General features: G+C 34.8%; 1 protein-coding gene across 1 annotated transcript in view; it reads right to left on the reverse strand.

The window, feature by feature from the left end:
* The window catches only part of LOC145692778 (uncharacterized), a 99,881-nt gene that overhangs the window by 25,281 nt on the left and 50,538 nt on the right, over window positions 1-24,062 (reverse strand). Inside the window, exon 2 of the mRNA XM_081768246.1 lies at window positions 1,659-1,831. Coding sequence (XP_081624372.1) covers window positions 1,659-1,831 — 173 coding nt within the window. The remainder of the gene's footprint in view (window positions 1-1,658; window positions 1,832-24,062) is intronic.

Genomic DNA, 24,062 nt, shown 5'->3' on the forward strand with positions numbered 1-24,062 from the left:
ACAAATCCTTTGTTAGCTCATCACGCTAATACGGCTGAACCAATTTCTTTCATTTTTGGGGGGTTATTAGGATTTGGACCCTAGATGGTTTTTATCATATCACTTTAATTTTTAATTACCAGTGTCTTGAGATAATTGACCATTCAAGTGTCCATAACGTACAAATCCTTTGTTAGTTCATCATAGGTATAAAAATAAACGTATTTATATGCAACCCGCATGACCGTGTCACTCGGCGGGTTAACATAAATGACAGGCGCTATAATGTTAACATTTACTGCAATTTGAAAGCGAAAAAGTAAAAATTATCTAAGTAACAAAGTTTATTGCGTTCCGGGGTGACCGCAGCGAAGCGGGGTGAACGCTGCTAGTTCGCTATAAACCATTATAATCAATCGAGCCCAGTGATTTTATACTTTTAGACCCATTTTATTATTATTATTATTATTATTATTATTATTATTATTATTATTATTATTATTATTATTATTATTAACTTTTTTAAATAAGGTATTTTCACATTCAACCAATTCTTTAAGGCTACTTTACTTTCCGACATGTAATTTACGAACACCTGGATGTTATACTGTACATGACAACTCCGGAGCACTTTTGGTTGCGAGACAGGATATAGATTGATTGATTGTTTTTAGTTTAGCGTCCCTTTTAGCAGCGAGGCTATGTCAGACGTGGACCTACTGATTAACGTGGAATCCGAACCACATGAGCTCCCGCCAGGAATCGAACCCGGGTCTCCCACGCCAAAGGCGCGTACGCTAACCGCTTAGCCACAAAGGAGCTCAAGACAGAATATAGAGTTAGTAAACTATTAAATAACTCAATTAGAAATATAAATATCTGTACATATACATAGCCCTGCCCGTTTGTCAAGTGTTTACCGCGTGTGTATATGGCCCCAGGTTCAGTTCCCAGTGTGAGAGCACATAAAAAATTAATTTCACAATCATTCACTTTCATTAATCTTTCGTCTCCTTTAGCCTAAGGGCATAATCATGGGACGTTAAGCCAAAATTTTCAGTTTTTACATTTTCATAATAGAAATGTATAAAAGTAACATTGAAATATTGTATTGTCAATTGACTTAAGTAGATGTGGAAAATTTCATTATTGTATCACATGAGATGATCAGTTAAATGGTCGTAAGATCTAAAGACATGGTTGAATCATTCTCTCTTGAAAAAAGTTTGAGAAACTCTTACCTAAATGACATGTCCCTTTTTTGTACTAAGAAGTAGAGTTCAAGTTTAACATTTCTATGTTTGAACCTGTGAATTTTAGTAAAAATTTGTACAATTGGGACGATCTACTTGAACGAGTGATAAAGGCAAAGATAATAAATTGTATATTACGTATTTCTTTAATTAATGTGAACTCTTCAGAGTTCGGCTTTGTTTGCACTATAACATGATATAAATATAAACGTTGTAGGGGTAAAATACAAAGATCATATTAAACAACTGTCAACAAGAGGTAAATACTTCTATTTTTCGGCTTTATAGTGTAACAAGGCTATTTTTGCTAATATTACCCAAAATATGATAACATATATCACATTGTGATTGGAATCACACCTTGAAGAACACATTCGCAAAAATAGGAAATAGTAAAACGTCTACATTATTAAACGTATATCTTACCTGTGCTTCTGTAAGTTGTAGCGCCGACGCTAAATATAGCCTTTCGGGTCCTACCATATACTGTTGTCGCTCGAACTCCGCTTCCAGCCTTTCTAATTGTTCTGGAGTAAATATAGTTCTCACTCGTTTGGTTTTCGCTGGTTTCTTCTGGGACGAACCATCCGAACATTTTTCTATAAGCGAAAACAGAAAATAATTATTTATTTTTGAAAGTCGAATGCAATAGTTTAACTTGAACACAAACACGGGAAGTGAGGAATAAATGGTGACAAGTAAGTTGACCCTATATAGAAAGCATTAATGAATACGAAACCTCAGAGAAACGCAAGTTTAGCTTGATTACAAACACTTGCACTAAGAACACAGAAGATTAGGAAAATGCAAAGCGAAATAATACAAAATGACAAAAATTCAAAACAAAAATTGTTTACACATAGCATCATCATCTATGATGATATACATACTGCAAATGAAATGTAGAAGTTACAAATATTTTAAATGAAATAGTAAGAGCAATTTCTGTTTCGCAGAAAAGAGAATTGTATCCACTTCCCGTCCTTTAAACAATAGAAATATAACTGTCATAATCAAACAACATAAAAAATATCCCTGATACAATTAGCCTCTAAAATTGATACATATCCAAACTGTATTACTAAAATGTTGAAGTAAACAATTTACGAGTAATTTAAAATAATTTTTTAAAAAAACTTTTTATTGCATTATACTTGTGCAGCGTGAACGTAAGTACTAGTGTTACACTCACAGGCTTTTTTCCCTTCATTTTAACGTTGGTTTGAAACAATGTTAAAAAAAAAAGTTCAAGATTGCTTAGTATTGTGACCCCGGGTTATAAGCTGAGAGACCTAGCACCAATTTGTGAAGTTTATTTATCAAGACGTGTTGTATTGAAAACTTAAAGAAGGTTAAAGAAAAACATATTGTTTACTTGTTTACTTTTGTGTTAATCTTTGCGCTCGAGTTGTTTCTTGTAAAGTAACGTTTAACGTTAGAATGCGTGACAATTCTCTTGCATGTCTGGCGCCTGCTAGGTTCTCTTGTCATTACTTTCTTTTGTATACACATATCGACATTTTCCCTGCCTGAAGCATAATAAAGACGTTCTGATAAAAACCCATTTATTGATTATGTACCCAAACAAAATTGCTGTTTCAAACGTAGTATACCGGAGAATACAATTGGGCAATCCAATTTCTCTACATATTCTACATTAATGAGTTATTATTTTCTCGACAACAGAGGTATAAAAAAATTAGCTATTCATGGTAGCACAAAATTTACACTTATGTTTATAAAATCAGCACCTAGTTGTCTTTCACAGGCATCCCACTTACAGTATGTGTGGGTAGAATTGACGCATAGATACGTTCTCTTTTCCCTTTGAAGACTTTCCAGGAAACCACAATATTTATCATAAGAATACGAACATATACATTCCCAAGAAAGTAAGTGTTCAACTTTTCTTATCAGGACTGTGCATAATCATTTTTGTATAATAGGCCTATGCACAAATAGCTATCGAAAGAAACAAAAACATGCTTTAAAAAACTAATAATAGCGGTCGATGTATTCAACCTATCGAAGTCTTAAATATTTGAATTAACAGTGTACGACATTAACATTATGACGTATATGAATCAGTTGCAGAGGGAGAGCTTAAGTTAATAATTTGTATTAACAAATAAGAGAGAAATAATCATTAACATTACTCTGCACTAAAACATAAATATGTACAAAAATTACGAAAGAGAATTGACAGAAGTTTTATAATAAATTAGTAGTTTATAAAAGAAGTTATATTAAATCGTAAATAATATACTTGCATTATTCTAAATTACTGCAATATTACTGTACTATATATCTGCTGTGAAATGGGAATGAGGGAATGGCGGAAGCTTCATAATGAGGAACTGCATAATTTGTACCGTTTACCAAACATTGTTAGGGTCATCAAGTCTAGGAGATTCAGATGGGCAGGTCATGTAGACAGGATGGAAGAAAGTATGGACGATTTCAAAGTTTAGACTGGAAATCCAATCGGAAAACGTTTATTAGGAAGACATAGGCGCAGATGTGGGGGAGACAATATTAAGATAGATCTTGCAGGAATAGGAATACAAAGTAGAAACTAGATCCAGTTGGCTAAGGACAGAAGTCAGTGGAGAGCTTTTGTGAACACGGTGTTAAACTTTCAGGTTCCACAGGCCATAGAGTTAGTTATAGGCTATATAACTCTTGCACTTTTTAAAATCATTATACTAAAACAAATTTTTCCTACTTATGATCACAACATACTTTTAATTTTTACATCTAAAATGTAAGTATGTGTTTAAAGATATGTTTCCCTTTGTTTAACGCATTTAGCAATTATTTCCACATTATTGTAGTTTCGAAGCTAAAAGCGTGTTTGAAAAGGTCGACGAAACAGTTTGAATAAAACAATTCTAGATCGTAAACATAGTATTTTAGAGTTTTTCTTTATTAGGTTTTATGTTAGTTATTACGAATCAACTCCTAAAATTCGTCCAAGCAAAACAGTTTATCTGTACCTGAAGTATAAACTTTGTTCAAATAAAATTAAAACGCCACGCGTTATTTAAAAGAAGAAGAAGAAACGTCTGTGTACTCTATGCTAATAAACTAATAAATTATAGTCCGTAACTTATTATAAGTATTCAGCATTCAATATTATAAAAATGAATGAATATATTTAAATGCAACATTAAGAATATTTATGTGTCGACGGAGCACACGTCTTACACGATGCCAACGACATGTATACAATAGTAAGAACTATTCTTGTTCGTGCGGTGTTAAAAGGTTTATCCGAGTGTTAAGTGCTCATTGCACAATTGTACCAACCGTGATGGGACAAATATAATGCTCTTTTCACTGTCATTTTAGAGGCCTTAAAAAAAAGCAGGTTTAACTCAACAAAAGAGCAACGATGCAAACTAAAACTCATGACAGATGTTTTTTAACCGAACATTTTTTGCTTTTATTTTCTTTTTCTATGTTGAGTTGAAGTGAGCTAATGATTTTAATGATGCTTCGAAAGCAGAGCGTGTGATGAGCCTATTCAATACTTCCGTCCAGCACGTAATTGGTGAATAGACACTCTCGTTGTGGTCAAATCCATAACCACAATTGAATGGTTGAATACATTCGTCCCACAGCAGGAGAGGAAGGGGACACACAGAATGAACGCTTTTAAAATGGCTGATTAGATTCCACCAGAATAAACACACATAAACTTAACCCTCTTGCTTTGCTGATAGTTGTAGTTCGTAGCTGGCTTATGCTTTCGCTTCCCCTGTGTTTGCTAACCCTATCATCACACGAATCATTGAACTGCTCCACATTATACACGTCATAAACGCAACATTATTAGACACGGTTACTATAATTAAAACAAGATCATAAATAACTTTTTCTCCCCTTCTGAAGTTTCAACAGTTCAAAAAACTTATGAGATGCATAAAGCACCTCTACATTTACGCAATAATATTATTTTATTATCCTAAATCCTTTTTCTATTCAATGTAGTGCCAACCAGAAAAAAAGTCATTTTTTCATGTTGATTTCTTCACTCAGCAAAGCTGATAGTTTGCCACAGCTTTATTTTTAAAAAAAAAAGTTCAGAATATTAACTCGCGTCCTATAATTAGATAGTAAACTACTTAGGTAATATATACAAGTTAGGTAACCGAAATATACTGTAAATTTGGATAGGATTGTCATCGCAGAATTATTCAACTTCGTAACATATTTCTAAGTCCACGTAAATATTTAGACCATTGTTTAAAATAATGTATCTAAGTCAAGTGTCATATCATATATGAATTTGCCTTAACGCAACACAGTATCTGCGTCTCAGTTTGTAATACTGTTTTAACAATATAATTCCTTCCTGCAGATTTTGTTTTCCATTGCTAGTTTGCGTCAACTTTTTAAATAAGATTCCTGCTCTCTCTCGTAGCTAATTAGTGTGTAAAAAATGCTCACTCTTCATTTAAAAAAAAACTAAAAAAAACGCTCTTATATAAACTATATGGTGTATGCACCTTTGGTGAGGGAGACCCGAACTCTATTCACTCGAACTCAGTAGGAGCTTACATAGTTCGGATATTACGTTTAATAGTTCACTGAGCTTAAAGTTCGGATGTAGCTCTACGTTTTATATAGCCTCGGTAATGGAGAAAGAGGGTTCACAGCAACTAACTAATCTCTAATGTAATATTCTAAAATACGAAACAATGATCAGCTACTCAGATTACTGAGATTGTACAAGATATTGTAATTTATTTTAGTCCAATGTAGTTTATGAAGGTATAACTATGGAATCACACAATGGAATTGTTAAAGTGAAAATAAAATATTTCAATGCATAATTCATCAAATGAAGAACTTTTAATATAGACCTAATGAATCTCAAAAACCGTTATTTCAAAAATTTTCGATGGGTAATTTGTTAATTCTACGCAAACTAACCTTTCATTTTCCATGAATAATGTATTTCGTAGGTATGTCCCATAGTATCATCTAATGTCACATAATATCAAACAGATCATAAGAGTGCGACCTTCAAGAAGAGTTAAATCATTTAGAGCAGGCTTTTTCAACCTGAGGGTCCCGAAGATAAGCGAAAGAAAGAAACATAATTAGAATCTAATATCGGAAAATATTATTCACTTTTATTAGTTTGTTCTGATAGGGATATTTTTTATTTTTATACATACTGTTGAGATCAACAAAAGAAACAATGACTTATTTCTAAATTTTTGATATTAGTTATTGTTTCTAAGTTAGTCACCAAAATCAAAAAAGTAGGGGCAGGATTACCGAAGAAAATGAAATGAAATCTTTGAGTTTTACGTCCCACGGTTATGCCGGTTAGGCTAAAGGAGACGGTGATTATGAGAAATGAATGAAATGGTGGAATGAAGAAAGTGGGAGGAAACGGGAGAACCCCGAGAAAACCCACGCACACGGTGTTTGTCCACCACAAAGTTCACTTGGCGGGAGCAGGGTTTGAACCCGAGACCCCATGCACCAGAGGTGAACGCTCTACCACTGAGCCACCGCGGAGGATTACCGAAGAGTCTTAAGTCTAGTTTAACACATGAGAAAGTAGACACCCTCACGTAACTAACTCTACTCTGTTTTCTTGATGTTTGTAACATATTTCATTCCTTACTTCGATTGAAATCTTTCTAAATAGTAGACACCATTTAAATTTATTAATTTCATATTATACATCAATACTTCTTAGTTTCATTACTACTACAAACGCAGATTAAAAAATACTATCCTTAATAAATTGCATACTTACCAATAATCATTGGGTTCCACGGACATAATTAGAAAAAACATATAGGTAAAGCTTACACTTAAATTCTTTTACATCAATAAACCCTTTAAAATTTTATACTATTACAATAGTGAGCCGTTAGTCATATTTCCACAACTCAAACAGCAGACGAATGTATACTTCTGTGATCGACCGTAAGTGCAAGGCCGAACTAGCCGAAGAAGTACATGGCAAGCGGATTATTTAACACGGAGAACACCACTCCGTCAGTATCCTCATTAATGTTTAGTGGCCATGAGGATGAGTGCTCAACAAGTCTGATACGTGAACTCTTACTGTATCAAAACGACCTCTGGCATGACGCTGAGGCAGCAACCCAACACATTTGTCATGAGAAAGGGGGAGATGCAGTGAAGCATATCACAGTAACTCGTTGATTCCAGAAATTTCGTGCAGGTTGTAAAAATGTCGAAGAATAGCCCAGATTCGACTATTCCAAGGTAACAGATTCTGAGCTCATACTACATACTATTGAGGAAAACCTATCCACCAGCACACGATATTTTTTTGTCAAACCAATTCGTGTCTTAGTACTTTTGTAGCGCGCCATATTATCACGAACTCTGGAAAAACATCAGAAGTTGCCGCATTGTGCCGATGGCTCAACCCAACCGAGCCAATGGCTCACCTGAGCTGAGTCGAACCAAACCGAGCCGATTGCTCACCTGAGCCAAGCCGAAATGAGCGGGTGGCTCATCGCAACCGAGCCGGCTCGAGCCGATGGCTCACCTGAGCAGAGCCGAACCGAGCCGATGGCTCACCGCAACTGAGCCAGCTCGAGCCGATGACTCAGGTGAACCGAACCGGAGCTCGAGCTGAGCCGGTAGCTCAGGGCTCGAGCCGAGCCGGTTGGGCGCAACATCGTCCTGATTAATAACAAAGAAAAAATACAAGTTCGCTTAGAAATATTTTTTCACTTATTGATAAATAGATGGAAGTAATAAAACAAAACAAGTCTAGATAAACACGATGATGCCTTTTAAAAAAAAAACTATATAATTGCTGTTACACGACCTTAACAATAATAGTTATAGGCGTACTCGAACTTTTACATATTTCTACTATTATTTAATTAACTTCTTGAATGATACAACAGAGATCCAACTAGTGCTCACTGATTTAAGAGATTGATTAACAAATCAGTTACTACAAACTCAAATATAAAACATTTTGTTTGTCTTCAGTAGATCTAATCCAACTTCGAAAATTGGGCTTTTGTTTTAACATTTCGTAGCACGTAGTTAGTAACTTTCATCCAGTGTTGTCAACAGCTCGAGCGGCTCGGCTCACGGCTCAGTTACCACCGAGCTGAGCCGAGGAGTGAGCCAAGCCAATAGCTCGCCAAACCGAGCCCTCGGTTCATTTGGGCCGAACCGAGCCGAGCCGATGGCTCAACCCCATCAAGCCGACTCGAGTCAATGGCTCACCTGAGCTGACCCGAACCCAGCCCATGGCTCACCCGAGCCGAGCCGATTGCTCACATGAGCCGAGTCGAATCGAGCTGATGGCTCATCGCAACTGAGCCGGCTCGAGCCGATGGCTCAGTTGAACCGAGCCGAGCCGAACCGGTTAACATCACTACTTCCGAGTTTGTTCCTAACGATCTTACCATCAATGCCGACCTTTATTCCAAACAGTTGGAGGCAGTGTTTGAAGTGGGAAAAAAAGCAGAGGCGGTATGTTTTATTACGATTTTGACTCAACATACTGGCTATTTAAGTATTGTCTTGATCACTGAAAAACCACAGGCGGTATGTCCTCATTACTGAAAAACCAGAGGCAGTATGGCATACCACCGCATACCGTCTCACTTCGACTACTGGTTGCAGGTGATGTAGCCCATGCTGCACTACGTGAAGAATATCCTACATTGGTGAACCGAAACCGTACCTGGTGAAACAGACTAACCAAAATCAAACTCGTCGCGTAAACTGCAACAAGAAATGCAGGAAGTTGACGTTATCGAACTGATAATACACCCAACATATAGTCCTAAGCTTCCCCCTTCAGATTAGTACCAATTTCGGTTCATGACTCACTTCCTAAAATCATGGTGCTTCACCAACCAGCATGAGATAGAGCCAGCAGCAAACTTTACATACTTATTAATTTTCTTACATACATACATATATTACATATTCTATATATACTTTAAAATCCAATCGCGCATCTCACCATTTTATAACCTGTAATACCATGTATTAATTTTTAAAAAACAGCAATTTTTTGTATAGAAGAGGACAATGGCCAAACTAATCTACTTGCATTTCTTATTTTCTTTGTTTTCTCCTTACATTAAGTGACATGAACTACTCTTCTTGGCTAAACGGACTTCAACCCCAATAGCCTCACGATGCTGGGTGAACACCGAAAATTCTATGGTAACATTTCGAACCAAGCTGATATTACGAGTGCTAATCTTTGGGACACATGGAAGCAGGGGCAGACTGGCAACCATAATGTCGACCCAGTTAAACTAAAATGAAAGCCCACTATATTAATACCCCCCCAAAAAAAAAAAAAAAGAAAAAGAAAAAACGCATTTGACATTATTTGTATGTTTTATTAAATATCAGTTTATTTTCCTATCACATATATCAATATCAAAGCAAAAGATTAATTATAAAATTTTCTTAAAAAGTTTACTAATGTTCGAATGCCCGATCGTTTATGGAACCTTTTGATGCCGATTGACGTGAAGAAAAAGTATTTGTTTTGGAATTTTAACTTTATTTATTTATTATCAAGATAGAAGTTAATGGGATATAAGTTAACATCTCAATGACTGACAGAAGGGAGAGCCAATATTTCTAGAAAAAATCGTATAAGACAAGATTGGTCTTTATTTTACTGTATTGAATGAAAAAGTAAAAGCGCTGAATACTAATTGGGCTATCTTAAGTTTTTTACTCTCGCCTTATGTAAATATATATTCTTTAAAATAAAAATAAATATATGGATTAGAAGGACAGTCTATGGACTAACATTTGCTATTCAATACAGAGTAGCTCCTCCATTTTATATTTTTCACTAGAAAATTAATTAGTTAAAAACCGGTCCAAACTGGTGCAAAGGAATATAAGCCATTTCGTCCTTTCTCCTGCATATAATTAATTAATAATGAAATTTAATTTACACACATATTTCCTTTCTGTTGTATAACACAATTGTAACCAACCAGCCAAACGAAGTGAAATAGATGTTTTTGTTTCGGGGGGGGGGGGGGGTGTGGAAGAAAGAAAAACGAAGAGGATACCATTTTCCAGCACCAAATATCGCACTCCAGACATGTACACTGGGTTGTTTCAATTGTTGGAAATTTGGCCATTTGAAATATGTCTGCTATAGCTCCCCCTTTAGTCAGATTGTGTAATTCAAATGTGGACTTTTTTTTCCTCTTTGTATCTGGCTACCGGCAGCAGCAGCTCACATAAGCGAGTCTTCCTCACAAGGTCTGCTTACTGTAGTGGAGCATTATAAATCATGAAAAAAGAAAGGGGGAAAATAAATGAACACAGCAAAAAGTAATCGCACATTTATAATGCTTTTTACAAGTCTCTCTCTCTTCCTTTCCCTCTTGCTACACAAAGAGAACGTATGAACCAATGGAGAATTGGTAGAGATGAGATTTCTGCTGCACAATGTGAAAGAGATTTGAAATACGGTTGCCACGATTCAAGATAATTAACAAAGAAATATTTTGATCCCAGCGCAAGAACAAATATTATAATTAAAATATATATACTTGGTACACTTTTGGTATTCAAAAATATCGATCCCAATCGACTTCTTTTTTTCGCGTTTTTCAATATACTGCAAAACCAAAGATTTCTCTACTACTTTCCTCGTGAGCACCAAAATACAACTTAGTAAACTAGCCAATGTTATTGAGAGGTCTTCATCCTTGTTCAACCTGACATCTGAACTTAGGACACCAAAGCTGATTTGAAGACGCATTCTTGGACAAAGTGAAGTATACTAAGAATCGTTCGCAGGATGTTTTGCAGGGGAAAGGAATGCTCTAGTGTGTGAGAAGGCAAAAGATAATATGCTTTGATATGTATTTCGAAGAACAGAGTTCATTTCGAAAACCTAGGTGGGCGGCAATTGACCCCGTTGTGGGCGGCAATTTGACAAAACAATCCATTTCAGAAATTACTAAGAAAATTACCTTGAGAAATTTAGTATTCCGAGTGAGTAACGCGTGTGCGATCTTTGGTTGCGAAACTTGGTTAGAGTTTTACATTAAACAGTATTTCCCGGATCATATAGTTTCAGTGGTAAAAACCAATGTTAAATGAATCTAATTCAAATTTAGTATTACCCGAGACATGGTAACTATCAAGAAAAGTGATCAAGTGACTAATATGGAAGGTTCTGGATTCGATCACGACGGAGTAATTTTTATTTTTCTCAGACAGCAATCGAATAGCTCTTTGGGTTATATTTTGAGCAGGAAAAGCGTCAACACTGTTTCTTGAATTTTTGTCCACTTGTTTTAATTTACAAGTGAATTATGATGCTTGGCACTTCGCAATCTGCATGCACATGGTGACAATCTCAACAACATGGAATATATATATATATATATATATATATATATATATATATATATATATATATATATATATATATATATATATATATATATATACAGTGAAACCTCTCTAAAGCGGACAGACGTGGGGAATCAAAAATTGTCCGCTATAGAGAGGTGTCCGTCTTAGAGAGGTTTCGATATTTTCTTACGTAAATTAGTAAACAAAATATGTAATTACAAACTATTGAAGGCAATTTATCGAACCGTTCTATGACTGTGGGTATGTCGACATCTGCGGATTCTCCACAAATCGCTTTGAAAGAAATTTTGTGTCTAATTCGAAACTTCTCTAACCACTCTCTCGAGACCTTGAAATCTGAAACATCCATTTCTGTTGCTACCTCCAAATCCTTAGCTTTTAGCATCGACCCTAACACAGGATTATTTTTTCATTCCGCACTCTTGAAAACCATTCATTTGCACACCAACTTTGTTCAAAGCAATGAGACACTATTTTCATTGTCATTTTCACACCACAACTTTATTAACTTGTCTTGGTTTTATATTATCTCCTGGTGCTTGTGTTTTACCGATACAAAAATGTTCAGCTATCCTTCGCACACCTCAGTATTCTTCGAAAATTCAATCAATTCGATTTTAACATTAGCGCTTCTCGTCGCATTTCGAAAGCTGACAACAACTTACACCTTATTGCTTATGCGATACAGAATGACTTAAAAAGATTTCTTTCTACAAATAGAGGCACTAAGACAATATGCGTATACGCGGACAAAAAATACCAAACATGTCTTCTGCTTGATTCCAGCGGAACAGTAAAATGACGTGTCATCCCAAATGGCAGGCAACTGTCAATCACTTTTGATTCTAAAACAGGTTGGGTGGGAGTGGAATGCAAGCAAAGGATGTTGTTGGTGTTGTTAAACAAAGATGCTTCATCTGAGTTTCTGAACAGCCAGTTGACGAGGAAAAATGCTATTACAATGCTTCCTTGGTGATACATGTATGCATTACTGAAAATGTACTTTTTCTGTACTTTTCAACTTGTTTCTAGAGAAAGTGTCCGTAATATGAAGGTAAATAATACCTATAAAAGACAGAAAAGACTGTCCGTGTCCGTACTAGGGAGTGTCCGCCTTAGAGAGGTTTGTCAACATGGTTTTCCCTATTACAGTGTTTGGGGATTACAAAATATGTCCGTTATGAGAGGTGTCCGCTTTACAGAGGTGTCCGTTAGTAGAGGTTTCACTGTATATATATATATATATAAAGCTCTACGAAGAGAAGAAACAAGATCGAGAAACACTGTCCAACGAGAAGAAACATCATTACTTAAAAGGGAGTAGAAGCACTTAATCAGAACATCAACAACAGAAAAGTAATGACTATTGAGACATCAGCTTAATATTTAACCATTTTTCATTCTTCACTGAAAAAGGTAGTCTAAAACAATAAACTCACTTGTTCTTCTATCAGGAAGCATTAAAGCGACTTCGCTTGACTCGATTCGTCATGTAATCTTCACATTGAAAAGAATCTTTCCACTCAATCAACCAAAAACGAAGTAATTATGATTTTATTACAAAGATTATCATTTGCTCATGTCAACTATAATTCTTCCTAAATTAAATATGATGACTTCTTATGCTGTTAATTTACATTCAGATAGAGCTATCTCACGTTACACTGGCCCAAATTATTACAAAAAGTCTATCTTGAGGTAAAAACTTACTAATTACCCTCTTCCAAGTAACCCAAAATATTTCCCAATAACTAAATTCTATGGTGGAACTCCTGTCTGTTACGTATTGTTTACCAATTCGATTTATTTTTTTATTTTAAAAGTATAGTTGCCTGCATTCGTTCGGTTGATTTCAGGTTTGAAAGAGTAATACAAAGTTTAGTCATAAGTCTTGCAATATTTCCACAACCCAAAAAATAGTACAGAGTGTATACACGGTGATCGATCGTACGCAAGGTCAAACTGGCCCAAGAGGTAGCGTGGCAAACGGACTAACACGAGAGACCTCTTTCGTCACTATCTTCAGTCAGTTTTTAGTATCAGTGACAATGAGTGCTCAACAACGTGTAATATGTGATCTATTACTGTATGAGTTTGAACTCGGCAGCAATCCAAAACATTTGTCATGCGAAAGAGGAAGATGCAGCGATAACTCATTGGTTCCAGAAATTCCGAGCAGGTTTTAAAAATATCGAAGATTAATCCAGATCCGGATGCCCCGGAAATGGATTGTCACATATGATGAAAAAGGACGTTTCGAGCATAAAGCCCTGCTCTGCATGTGGTGCAACTACGAAATGATAATTAACTTCGAATTCGTTCCTAATGAACGTAGAATCAAATCCAACCTTTATTCCGAACAGTTGGAGCAGATACATTTGCGTTACGCCGAGAAAACCCTGCACTGGTGAACCGAATAACTTTGCTGCAACAGAATAATGCAAAACCACACTCTGCTCGAAAAACGCAAAAAAAAAAAACTTGGTAACACCGAACTGATAGCACATCCGGCATATAGTCCTGACCTTACCCCTTCGGATTACTACCTGTTTCAGTGTTGTGCTTCCTGAAATCACAATGCTTTAGCAACCAGCATGAAGTGAAAACGGCAGTAACTGACTTCTTTGCCTCTAAGTAGAGGCGTGGTATTGACGTGAAATCGAGAAACTGGCAGGGAAATGACTGCAGACAATCTAACATGGGAAGCTATACTTTGAATGTTAGCTTACTTTTATTGTACTGTAATAAACTGTGTGCCAAAATATTGCAAGACTTATAATTCATTCTTGTATTTTGCTTGTACACTCATATCCAAAATTATTGTCGCATGTCTATAAATATGTTGTTGTAGGAATATAATTTGATAACGAAGTCGCCCGATATTTCTTGTAATGTAAATATGTGTATCATCTGCGAAGACATGTATGTGGTAAATTTCATGTCAAAAGAGCAGTAAATAAGAACAATTAAACGAAAATAAAACTTTCTTGTTCATTTAGCAACATTTTGTTTTACTCATTATAATTTTCGTATTTATAATTCTTTTCCTATGATATTTACAACAAATATACATTTCCCAATTATACACATAGTATCAGTATTAAAAGTACCCTGTAAAATCATGATCAAATTATATTCTTACAAGAAGACAGTTATAGATATATGATAATTATTTTGGACATGAGTGTACCTATATGTATCTTTTCATGAAGCACTTACCAATAAAATAAACATAAAATGAGTATACATTAATAGTTGCTCCTGTCCTTCATAACCTTGGGTGTAGCATAGGAGCGTAAATGACAAAAACTCAATCTTTAGAGTTTTTCCTTTCTTTTTGCTTTCACGTTGTTTGAAATGGTGTGAAGATTTCACTGAGTCGAAAGAAGAAAGAGAAAAAAACAACACAACTCTCAAACATTTTATTTAAAATAATAAAAATGTTAATTTCTTTCGGACATAAGAGTTATTTTGGAGACGCCAATTCAACTAAGAAGTTACACGTGGAAGGATAAATGAGTCAAAAGCAATAACAGTAAGCACCAGAAAATAAACTATTTATTTCTTACATATAAACATTAGCTCAAGAGGTGAAAGAGTACTAACAACAGAGGCGCCATATCAAATGTTACCTACCACATGTATAATTAAATTTTATATAGCCTTCTTTTTTCTTCCACGTGTAAGTTCTCAACTAAAGTTGAAAATAGCAGATTTTTAAATAATTATTTTTCGCGTTTAGGTCCTTGAATTTAGTAGAAATTTAGAATTTTAAATATTTGACAATTGCACCAAAATTAACATACGGTTAAATACTACCTAACGTTTTTTTTTTTTTTTTAAAAAAAAGATAATTCATTGTTTCAATTAATGTGTGAGGTAATGATATATACCTCAGTCTTTCGTACTCAATCGTCAAGGTAATATGATTCTTTAATGGAACTTGGTGAAACTGGTCGTTAATAATTTTAAGTCATAAAATGAGAACCCTCTACATCTTTGAATACATTACTTCTAAAACATATTTTATTATCATATGTGCATACTTGGTAAATGTCAGCTACTTGATTAGCGTGTTGATTTTCGAACTCAGTAATAGCAAAATGTATTACTATTAATTCGTAATCAAATGATTTTGAAAAAACAATTTGATATTAGCAAAATTTAATAATATTTAACAGTTTTAAGCTATAAGACTATAACATGTAACTCCTTAAGTTTCAATAACTTTATTATCTATTTATATTTTGTTTCTAACTTTATTTAAGAAGCATTATTTTTAGATATAACAAGCGAGAGTTTAAAATTTGCTCGAAGATATTTACTTTTTATTTTGCATTACGTTAACATTTTATTTTCATACATAAAAATAAGAAATATTTTACAAATGATTATCTCATTGTTTAATGATTGAACATATTTTGCTGATTATATATCACAGCACAACATACTACTTTGCCGGGAAACATACTTGTTTGTATTATATAAATTTCTTATTGGTCGTCGATCCTTCCATTCCAAAAACAATCTTCTTTAGAACAACCATCAGCAATTCCCAATTCACGCTATCAAAAAATAATTTACGCTTCTAAAATGCTCGTTTCTCGCACGGGAGGAGACAAATTTATGGAAAACATTTTGAGTTCCTTCACTTCTTAGGATACCTACTTCGATCAAAGTCAAATCACATAAATCCATCTTAACTTAACCCTAGTGTTAACAACGTTCAGAAATTAATTTCCAACGATTCAGTCTTTTTTTCTTCATATTGGCTAGTTTATGACGAAATCGAAAATTAAAATATAGAAATTATTTCTCCCTTCTCTCTCCCCCTTTAGAAGCAGAAAGTTCGACGACTTTGTGACAGTTTGTCACTTATTTTTAATAAGGAGTATATAAAGCGGATTTCATCTTCCTTGACAGGGCTCATGAGATACTATATATTTAGCATGCAGTATGAAACCCTCTCCCCACTTAGAATATAGGTCTATGCATTTTAATAAAAATCACATGATAAAATTCCGGTCTGAGTAAAGCGCTATGTTGAAGATTCGTCTTAAATAATTGAGTCGTTTTCTCAGTAAGTGATGATATACAGCGTTCTTTTCATTAGGACTAACCACCATGGGCGCCCGAAGGCGGGGGCAGGGTGGGGCCCAGGCTCCCCTCTGGCTCACAATATATACATAATATAGAAAATCACGTATATTAAATACCAGAATTAATATAGCAACGATGGAGATTGGCCCCCCTCTACAAAATTTTCTTCGGGCGCCCCTGCTACACGCTGCGACTTAAAATTCTGTTCTTACAACAGCCAGCCAGATTGTTTACTTCGACCGAATTCGTTAATGGAGTTAAATCGTTAGGCCTAACATATTCACGGGTAATAGTGACGTTAACCGTAGTTATCAACGTCTCGTTTAAAATACATAACGTTCCTTACCTTCTATGCAACCTGCACAGCAGCAAAGACATGTTGGAAGCCTATAATAAAAGGATCTTGAATTGCGTGATTCTGTTTACTGGCTTTTAGCAGTTTATTTTTACATAGAAATTTATTAATACTGAACTTTATTCTTGATAATAATATACTAATTTTCTCAACTTTTCTGTGTAACGGTACAAATCGATACTTAATATCAGCGTTCTATGTCGATTATTTACTCAAAGCAAAACTTAATTAACTTTTGTGCACATTCATGAAAGAGAATGCAACACTTCATGCTAACACACGACCTTTATATAAGCAAGTATATAATTTATTATTATTCGATTTTCCGCTGCAGCCGATAATGTGAAAAAAGTAGTGAGATAATTACTATCTTCTCATAAAAGAGATTAAACATAAAGCTCAAAAAACAAAAAAAGCACAGTACGGGTATTTCAGTGAGCTTCATGCTTTAATAAAAAGTTTTCTTGCTTTAGGTCAAATCCCATATCAAGAATGGATTACGTCTCAGCAGTAGATCATTCAGAGATAAATTTTGGGGGTGAGAAAATATATTAGGCATTCCAAGTAGTAAGAACGAACTTAAAAGTTTGTTCCCTGAAAATGCACTCTAAGCGGTCAAAATAATAATCTATTTATTTTGAAGTTGTGTTTTCTAAGATGGAGCAAGCTGGCTCAGTGGTAGAGAGTTTACCTCTGGTGCGTGGGGTTCTGGTTCGATTCCATGCCAAGTAAGCTTGTGGTGGACAATATCGTGTCCGTGGGTTTTTCTTAGCCCATCCCCGTTTCCTTCCACTTTCTCATTCCAGCAATTCATCATCATCATTCACTCGCTTTATAATTGTCTCCCTCAGTCTAAAGGGCATAATGTGGGACGTTAAACTAAAAAAAAATGAATTTTCAAAGGAAAAGTGAAACGATTTCCATAATGCATATAGGAATGAGAATTGGCTGCGCAGAGAAGTTTGGTATCGCTATTCGAACTTCTCAAATGTTATTTTCGGGCATTCAGATTGTACGTAACTTTTGTTGAGTACTCCAGTACTACCCGGGATTCCGTGCATTCTCACATGGTGCTCATTATCGAGCAATTTTGAACGGTCCTGTTTATCAGATTAATCATTCTGCAGGTGTCGTGCATTTTCACACGGTATGCCCGTCAATCTCGTGATTCATCACGTCAAACATGTTTCGACTCCAATGTTTTCGGAAATTGATATCGTTTCTACAAGTCGACTTTCAAGGCATTCTGCGGCTAAGTTGGTCAAAAGCTGTATTTTCGGAAATTAACGAATGTCAGCAATAAAGTTATTCTTAACAATAAATAATAAAATAAGCACTTTATTAATAAAATCGGAGCCCATCGTTCAAAAAATATGAAGATGAATTAAATAAACTTTTAATTTGTGATTGCTCATTTCCTCTTCTTGCTTAGTTCACTCTGCAGATACGTAGCAAGAATTCTGTTTTGGTTAAAAGGGTGTGAAACCAGTACTGAGGACAGCGAGCAATGTTTTTTGAAGGGAAGTTTAAGAGTTGCTCAAGTATTTTTTTTTTTTCAATTATACACCATACGTGCAAATATAGGAAGTACACATGTTAAGTTGGTTATACCAGTCTTGTATTCATTGCTGCCAGATTAAACAAACTAAACCTACAAGCAAGTATTTAAATTTCTTAAAATTGATCTGGTCAGAATGAATCTCGAGTGATGAAGATGGATTTTGTGCTTGCTGCAATTAATGCATTACGTGCGGTGTTTCCTAAGTCACAGTTTTCCGACTGCCATTGCCATTTCAACCAGAGAATCTGACGGAACGTTCAGAGTGTAGGTATCGTCGAAAAATACCTCCATAATGAAGATGTATACCATCATGCTCATATGTGTAATGCAATGGCATTAATACCAGCAGAGTGCTATTGTTTCGTAACTTTAAAAATAAAGATAAAGCATTAGTAACAAATGTTAAAGAATGATACTTGCTTATATTTTCATAGTAATGTTCAAATTGAAAACATTTACTCTTGAGAGAGATAGGTATATTTCAGAATGAGTAAACAGATAAAATATAGGTTATAGAATCATCGGTAGAAACCAAAAGACTAAATTAGATGTATCTAGTTATTGTTAATATAAAGTTCTATTGAATTCTATTTTAATTAAGTCATTTATAGAAAAGGAGTCACAAATTTAATAAAACATAGAAATTATGAATTGAAACAAATTAAAGCCTGTCTTGGAGAACGACCTCTATGCACTGAACTTCTCGTACTATACAGTTTCCTTACGCAATTGAATCAAGAGGATTGTTGAAGGTTTGTATATGCTGTGGACCATTATGACTACTTAAACTCTGTCAACTAACTTGAATATGCTCAGAATTACAGACTATAACGTCGCTTGTGATCGTTCTGTCGCTATTGACGTTCTGACCTTTTGTTTTATATCTATCCATCTATCTATCTATCTATCTATCTATAGCTTCAACCGGTCGCTTCGTCCCCGAGTAGTAGATAAAAAAGAAATATATTTTCATCAACTTTTCTCATGTCCTAGCTTAATAAATTGTTTTCCTTGAAGTCAAAGAAAATGTTTCTGTAACATGTATGGAAAACCGTGAGTTTGTTGGTGAAATGTACCTCAATCTTCCTTTGACCTTTTTTCCGCAAAATACTAATTAATTAGTTAATTAATTTGAATGTTTTGTTGCGGAAAGTTCATTTTAGGGTGTTATTATTGTACTAAGAATTATCTACTATAGTATCTATTCATAAATAAAAAAGTTGACTTTTTTTCAGAAGTGAAGTCTATGTTGGTTTGTATACCTTACATGGGCTTCTCGCACTAAGTCAAAAATGATAAAAATCAACTTTAAAAATTTACTGCGGACAAACTATTTGTTATTTTTTAACCGGATTTGAAGAATATGCTAGGGTTTTACACAAAGAATCTTAGAAAAAAATTGCACTCCATTCCGTTAATAATAACGTAAGACAATTTTAAAAAAATATATACTTTTCAAAAAATCAAGGTCGCTGAGTCCCCTAAAATGAGAAAAAAGCTTATCTTTTTAAAACTGTTGTCTTTAGTGCATCTAGGTTTGAATATGTTGGCTATCTGAACTTGCTTTTAATATCATTAAAGTTTGTTTTATTATCTACATCGAAAATTAATTAATTAAAAATAATGTTTTCTTATTTTTGCAACCGGTCGCCTCTCGACTTTGAAGTGTTTCCAATTGCTGGATATTACCCCACATGTTCTCAACCAATCAAATAATTCTATTTGGTTGTGCGACGAAAGAGCGTTTAACAACTTCTAAATTTCTGTATGGCAATATTGAAATTGTGTTTAAAAATAGTAACTACTCTCAGAGCTACCAACATTTTAAGAATATATTCTTGTGACACTAGCGAATGAAAATCCTTGGCGGGATACTGATTTTGCATAAGGAGAGACGATTCAGTTCAAGGTCATAGAAGTAGAGGGCGCAATTGTGCAAAGACAATGAAGAAGGGAAGCGGGAATCGAATCTTACGATAGCTCCATGCAGGGGAGGGGTTGTCTAGTATACATAATGTTCGCGTGCGAGAGAGAGAGAGGAAGGGAGTAAGTGAGTGTGTGTGTGTGTGTGTGAGAGAGAGAGAGAGAGAGAAAGAGAACCTAACATGTGGTCAGTGAAATGAATCAATTCAACCGTTCGCGCTTCATTGGGTACAAAATAGTTTTCTTTGTAAACACCTTTCTTGGAAGTTGCTTCAATGTGTTGATTATTTTTCATTAAAAGCACATTTTTAAAGGATAATATAAGCATTTGTTACTAAAGGTATATTTCTATTTATCTTCTGCTCTGTACGCACCAGTATAGCCAGCAATTTTTCCTATGGGAGCAGGACTTCTTTTAGAAGGGGTGAACATTTTACACTAAAAGCAAACCAAGTTTGTTTCATATTTTATTTATTGTCTACTTTATTAAAATATGGGTCCTGAGACTATGTAAAAGAACACACAGACTGTAGATATGCAAGTTTATAAGGAAATAAAAATTGTTCATCGAAGTCCACTTATTTGACTTTGCATTAGCATAGATATTAAGAACGAGGAAATATTAAAGGAAAATTCAGTAATAAATTCGCTACTGAGTGCATTCAGTTAGTCAAATAAGAGTAACAAATTGGGAGCGGTAGCGGCTCCTGAGTGAAGTCACATCGGTAAAAACTTAAAGTTTATTATTACGAGTCTTGTAACTAAAATTTTATAAACGCATAAAACACATATTAACTTCAAATCTGTATTTCTTTCCAACAAATGTAAATACCAATGAAATTATAATATCAAAAATTGCACTTTTACCAATTAAAGTATCTACATTAGCACATTTCACTTTTGTTTTACTGAGATATCTATTTAATACCAACTATTCAAACCAAATAGTTACTTCTTAAACACTGTTTTGTCTATATATATAAAATTGAAAGTGACAATTTTCGTAAGTTTATAACTTTTGAACCACCCGACCAATCTCAATCAAATTTTCAACATAAATGAGGTTGAGCCTGGGATCTCTTCATTTTGAAGGTGCAACTTGGAGCAGGGGATGGGTATATATATATATACACAGTGGCGTATTTACGATTTTGTTTCGGGGAGGGCTTTGCTAACTTTCGGGAAGGAGGGGCTTTGCCTGAAAATGTGAAAATTCTGCAAGATATTTCATATATGCTTACTTTACTATAGAAAGTAAGATTTCGGAAGGGGGCTTAAGCCCGGAAGCCCCTAAATACGCCAATATATATATATATATATATATATATATATATATATATATATATATATATATATATATATATATATATATATATAATATAGTGGTGCTATGCTAATTTCTTAACAACCGGTTTTCTCTCTCTCATATATATATAGTATAAGGATATATATAACTCTCTTATGAAAAACTATACAAGGCAGACCAAACCAAAATATTTATTGGATACCGTAAGTAACATGTACAGACCTACACAGCATCCTAATACAAGGTAGTGTGACGAAATTAGGCTAGGTAGCACTGCGAATATCTTGGAAACGAATTATTGAAGATAGATGGTTCTCAAAAAGTGTTAGGAAGATCTTAATCCAGCAATGGATCAACAATTTATTATTGATAATAATACGTACGCCTTTCACATATAAATTACCCTCACCACTACACTCATGTGATCCCAGTTCTCATTCTTGATACCTGAGCTTTTGAGATTAAAAAAATAAACGGTTATATCTTGTTTTGAGAGATCATATGTTTAACCCTGTAGATGTAAGAATTTCTAGAAATAAAGATGCTTAAACTAAAATTTTCTGTTCCTGATATAACTGGGTGAAAATTACTTCATGTTTGGTTCTAACAAACGGTTCTGCGAACTCGAAATATTTTAAAAACCGGTACTGACGAACCGGCTGAATAGCACCACTATATATATATATATATATATATATATATATATATATATATATATATATATATATATATATATATATATATATATATATATATATATGATCTAAATTGCCGACATTAATGTCCAATCCATAGTTTTCGGGGTCACGGAGACGAACAGTGACACTTCCGATGTCGTTTAAATCCAAAAGCATCCCCCATTAGTACTCCTAAGGGGAGACGGTAACATGTAAAAATAATTGAAATTGACAGATAAGTGTCGAATTCCTAGCTTTTGGGATCCCTAAGTTGATTGGTGACAGTTTAATTGCCCTTTATATCCGAATTGAAACGTTGAGTTGATTTTGAGTTTTACGTCCCGTTCAGCAGCGAGGCTATATGAGACGTGGACCTACTGGTTGACGTGGAATTCGAACCTCATGAGCTCCCATTGGGAATCGAACTTGGGTCTCCCACGCCAAGGGCGCATACGCTTAGCCACGAAGGAGATCCAAATTGAAACGCATTCTCCCTATGCGAAGAACGGGTATTCTGCTAGTCATAACCGAGAAAAAGAAGAAAAAGATTCTTGAAACTAAATTTTATTCAGATTAGCAACTACCTTTTTGGAAAACAACATAAAATAATCAACCTTCTTTTTACCTTTCTGCCTTCTTTTGTTCGATAATTTTCACCTTCAACAATAAGCTAAGAGAAGAAAGCTTTGTATGGCTTCAAACACGGAGCAACACTCCAACATGGAAAGAAAAAAAAAAAGTCAGAGCTACCATTTAGAAGAAGCTCAACAGACTTATCTAATCGTAAGTGCAACACTGCCCCCTATGCTATATATAAGGCAGGCTGCGGTGGCTCAGTTGCAAAGCGCTCACCTCTGGTGCGAAGGGTCTATGGTTTGACCTAAGTTCTACCAAATAAAATTTATAGTGGATAAACGGTTTGTGCGTGGGTTCTCCCGTTTTCTTCTACGTTCTTCATTTCACTTCGTTTATTATCATTGTCACCGCCGTCATAGCCTTGAAGCAAATCATGAAACTCTAAAGTATAGAAGAGGAACAAAATTGCTATTGGACTACCTGTGATCTCAGCTGGTTGTGAAAGGAGCTTTTCTGTTATGACACTCACAAAACATGAATAAGAACTATGTTAAATGGTACATTTTCGAAATTGATTCTGCTTAACACTTAGTCACATTGTTAAGCACAATTGAGACCCCAATGAGTATTTGCAGAAAGGGGAGGGGCTAGTGGAAACGTCGCCTCGGGCGCTGATTGCAAGAGGCGTCTAACGAGCAAGAAGGAAAAAGTGTTGAAAATGAGTAAACATTCCCAAAACAGTATCAGCGCTCTGTTAAAGCAATATTGTTGTCAGTTTGCAAAGAAATAGATTTGTTAAAAGTTTTCTTCTAAGCTCCGCTCATAATCCAAACTTCTTAATAGGAGTCAGAACAGGTTTTTACTTATTACTTGTCAGTAATACTTAAGAAAGTCATTATATACCTAAGCATTATATACCATAAGAAAGTCATTA

This window comes from Thermobia domestica, chromosome 1, assembly GCF_964235325.1.
Source record: "Thermobia domestica chromosome 1, izTheDome1.hap1.1, whole genome shotgun sequence".
NCBI lineage: Eukaryota > Metazoa > Arthropoda > Insecta > Zygentoma > Lepismatidae > Thermobia > Thermobia domestica.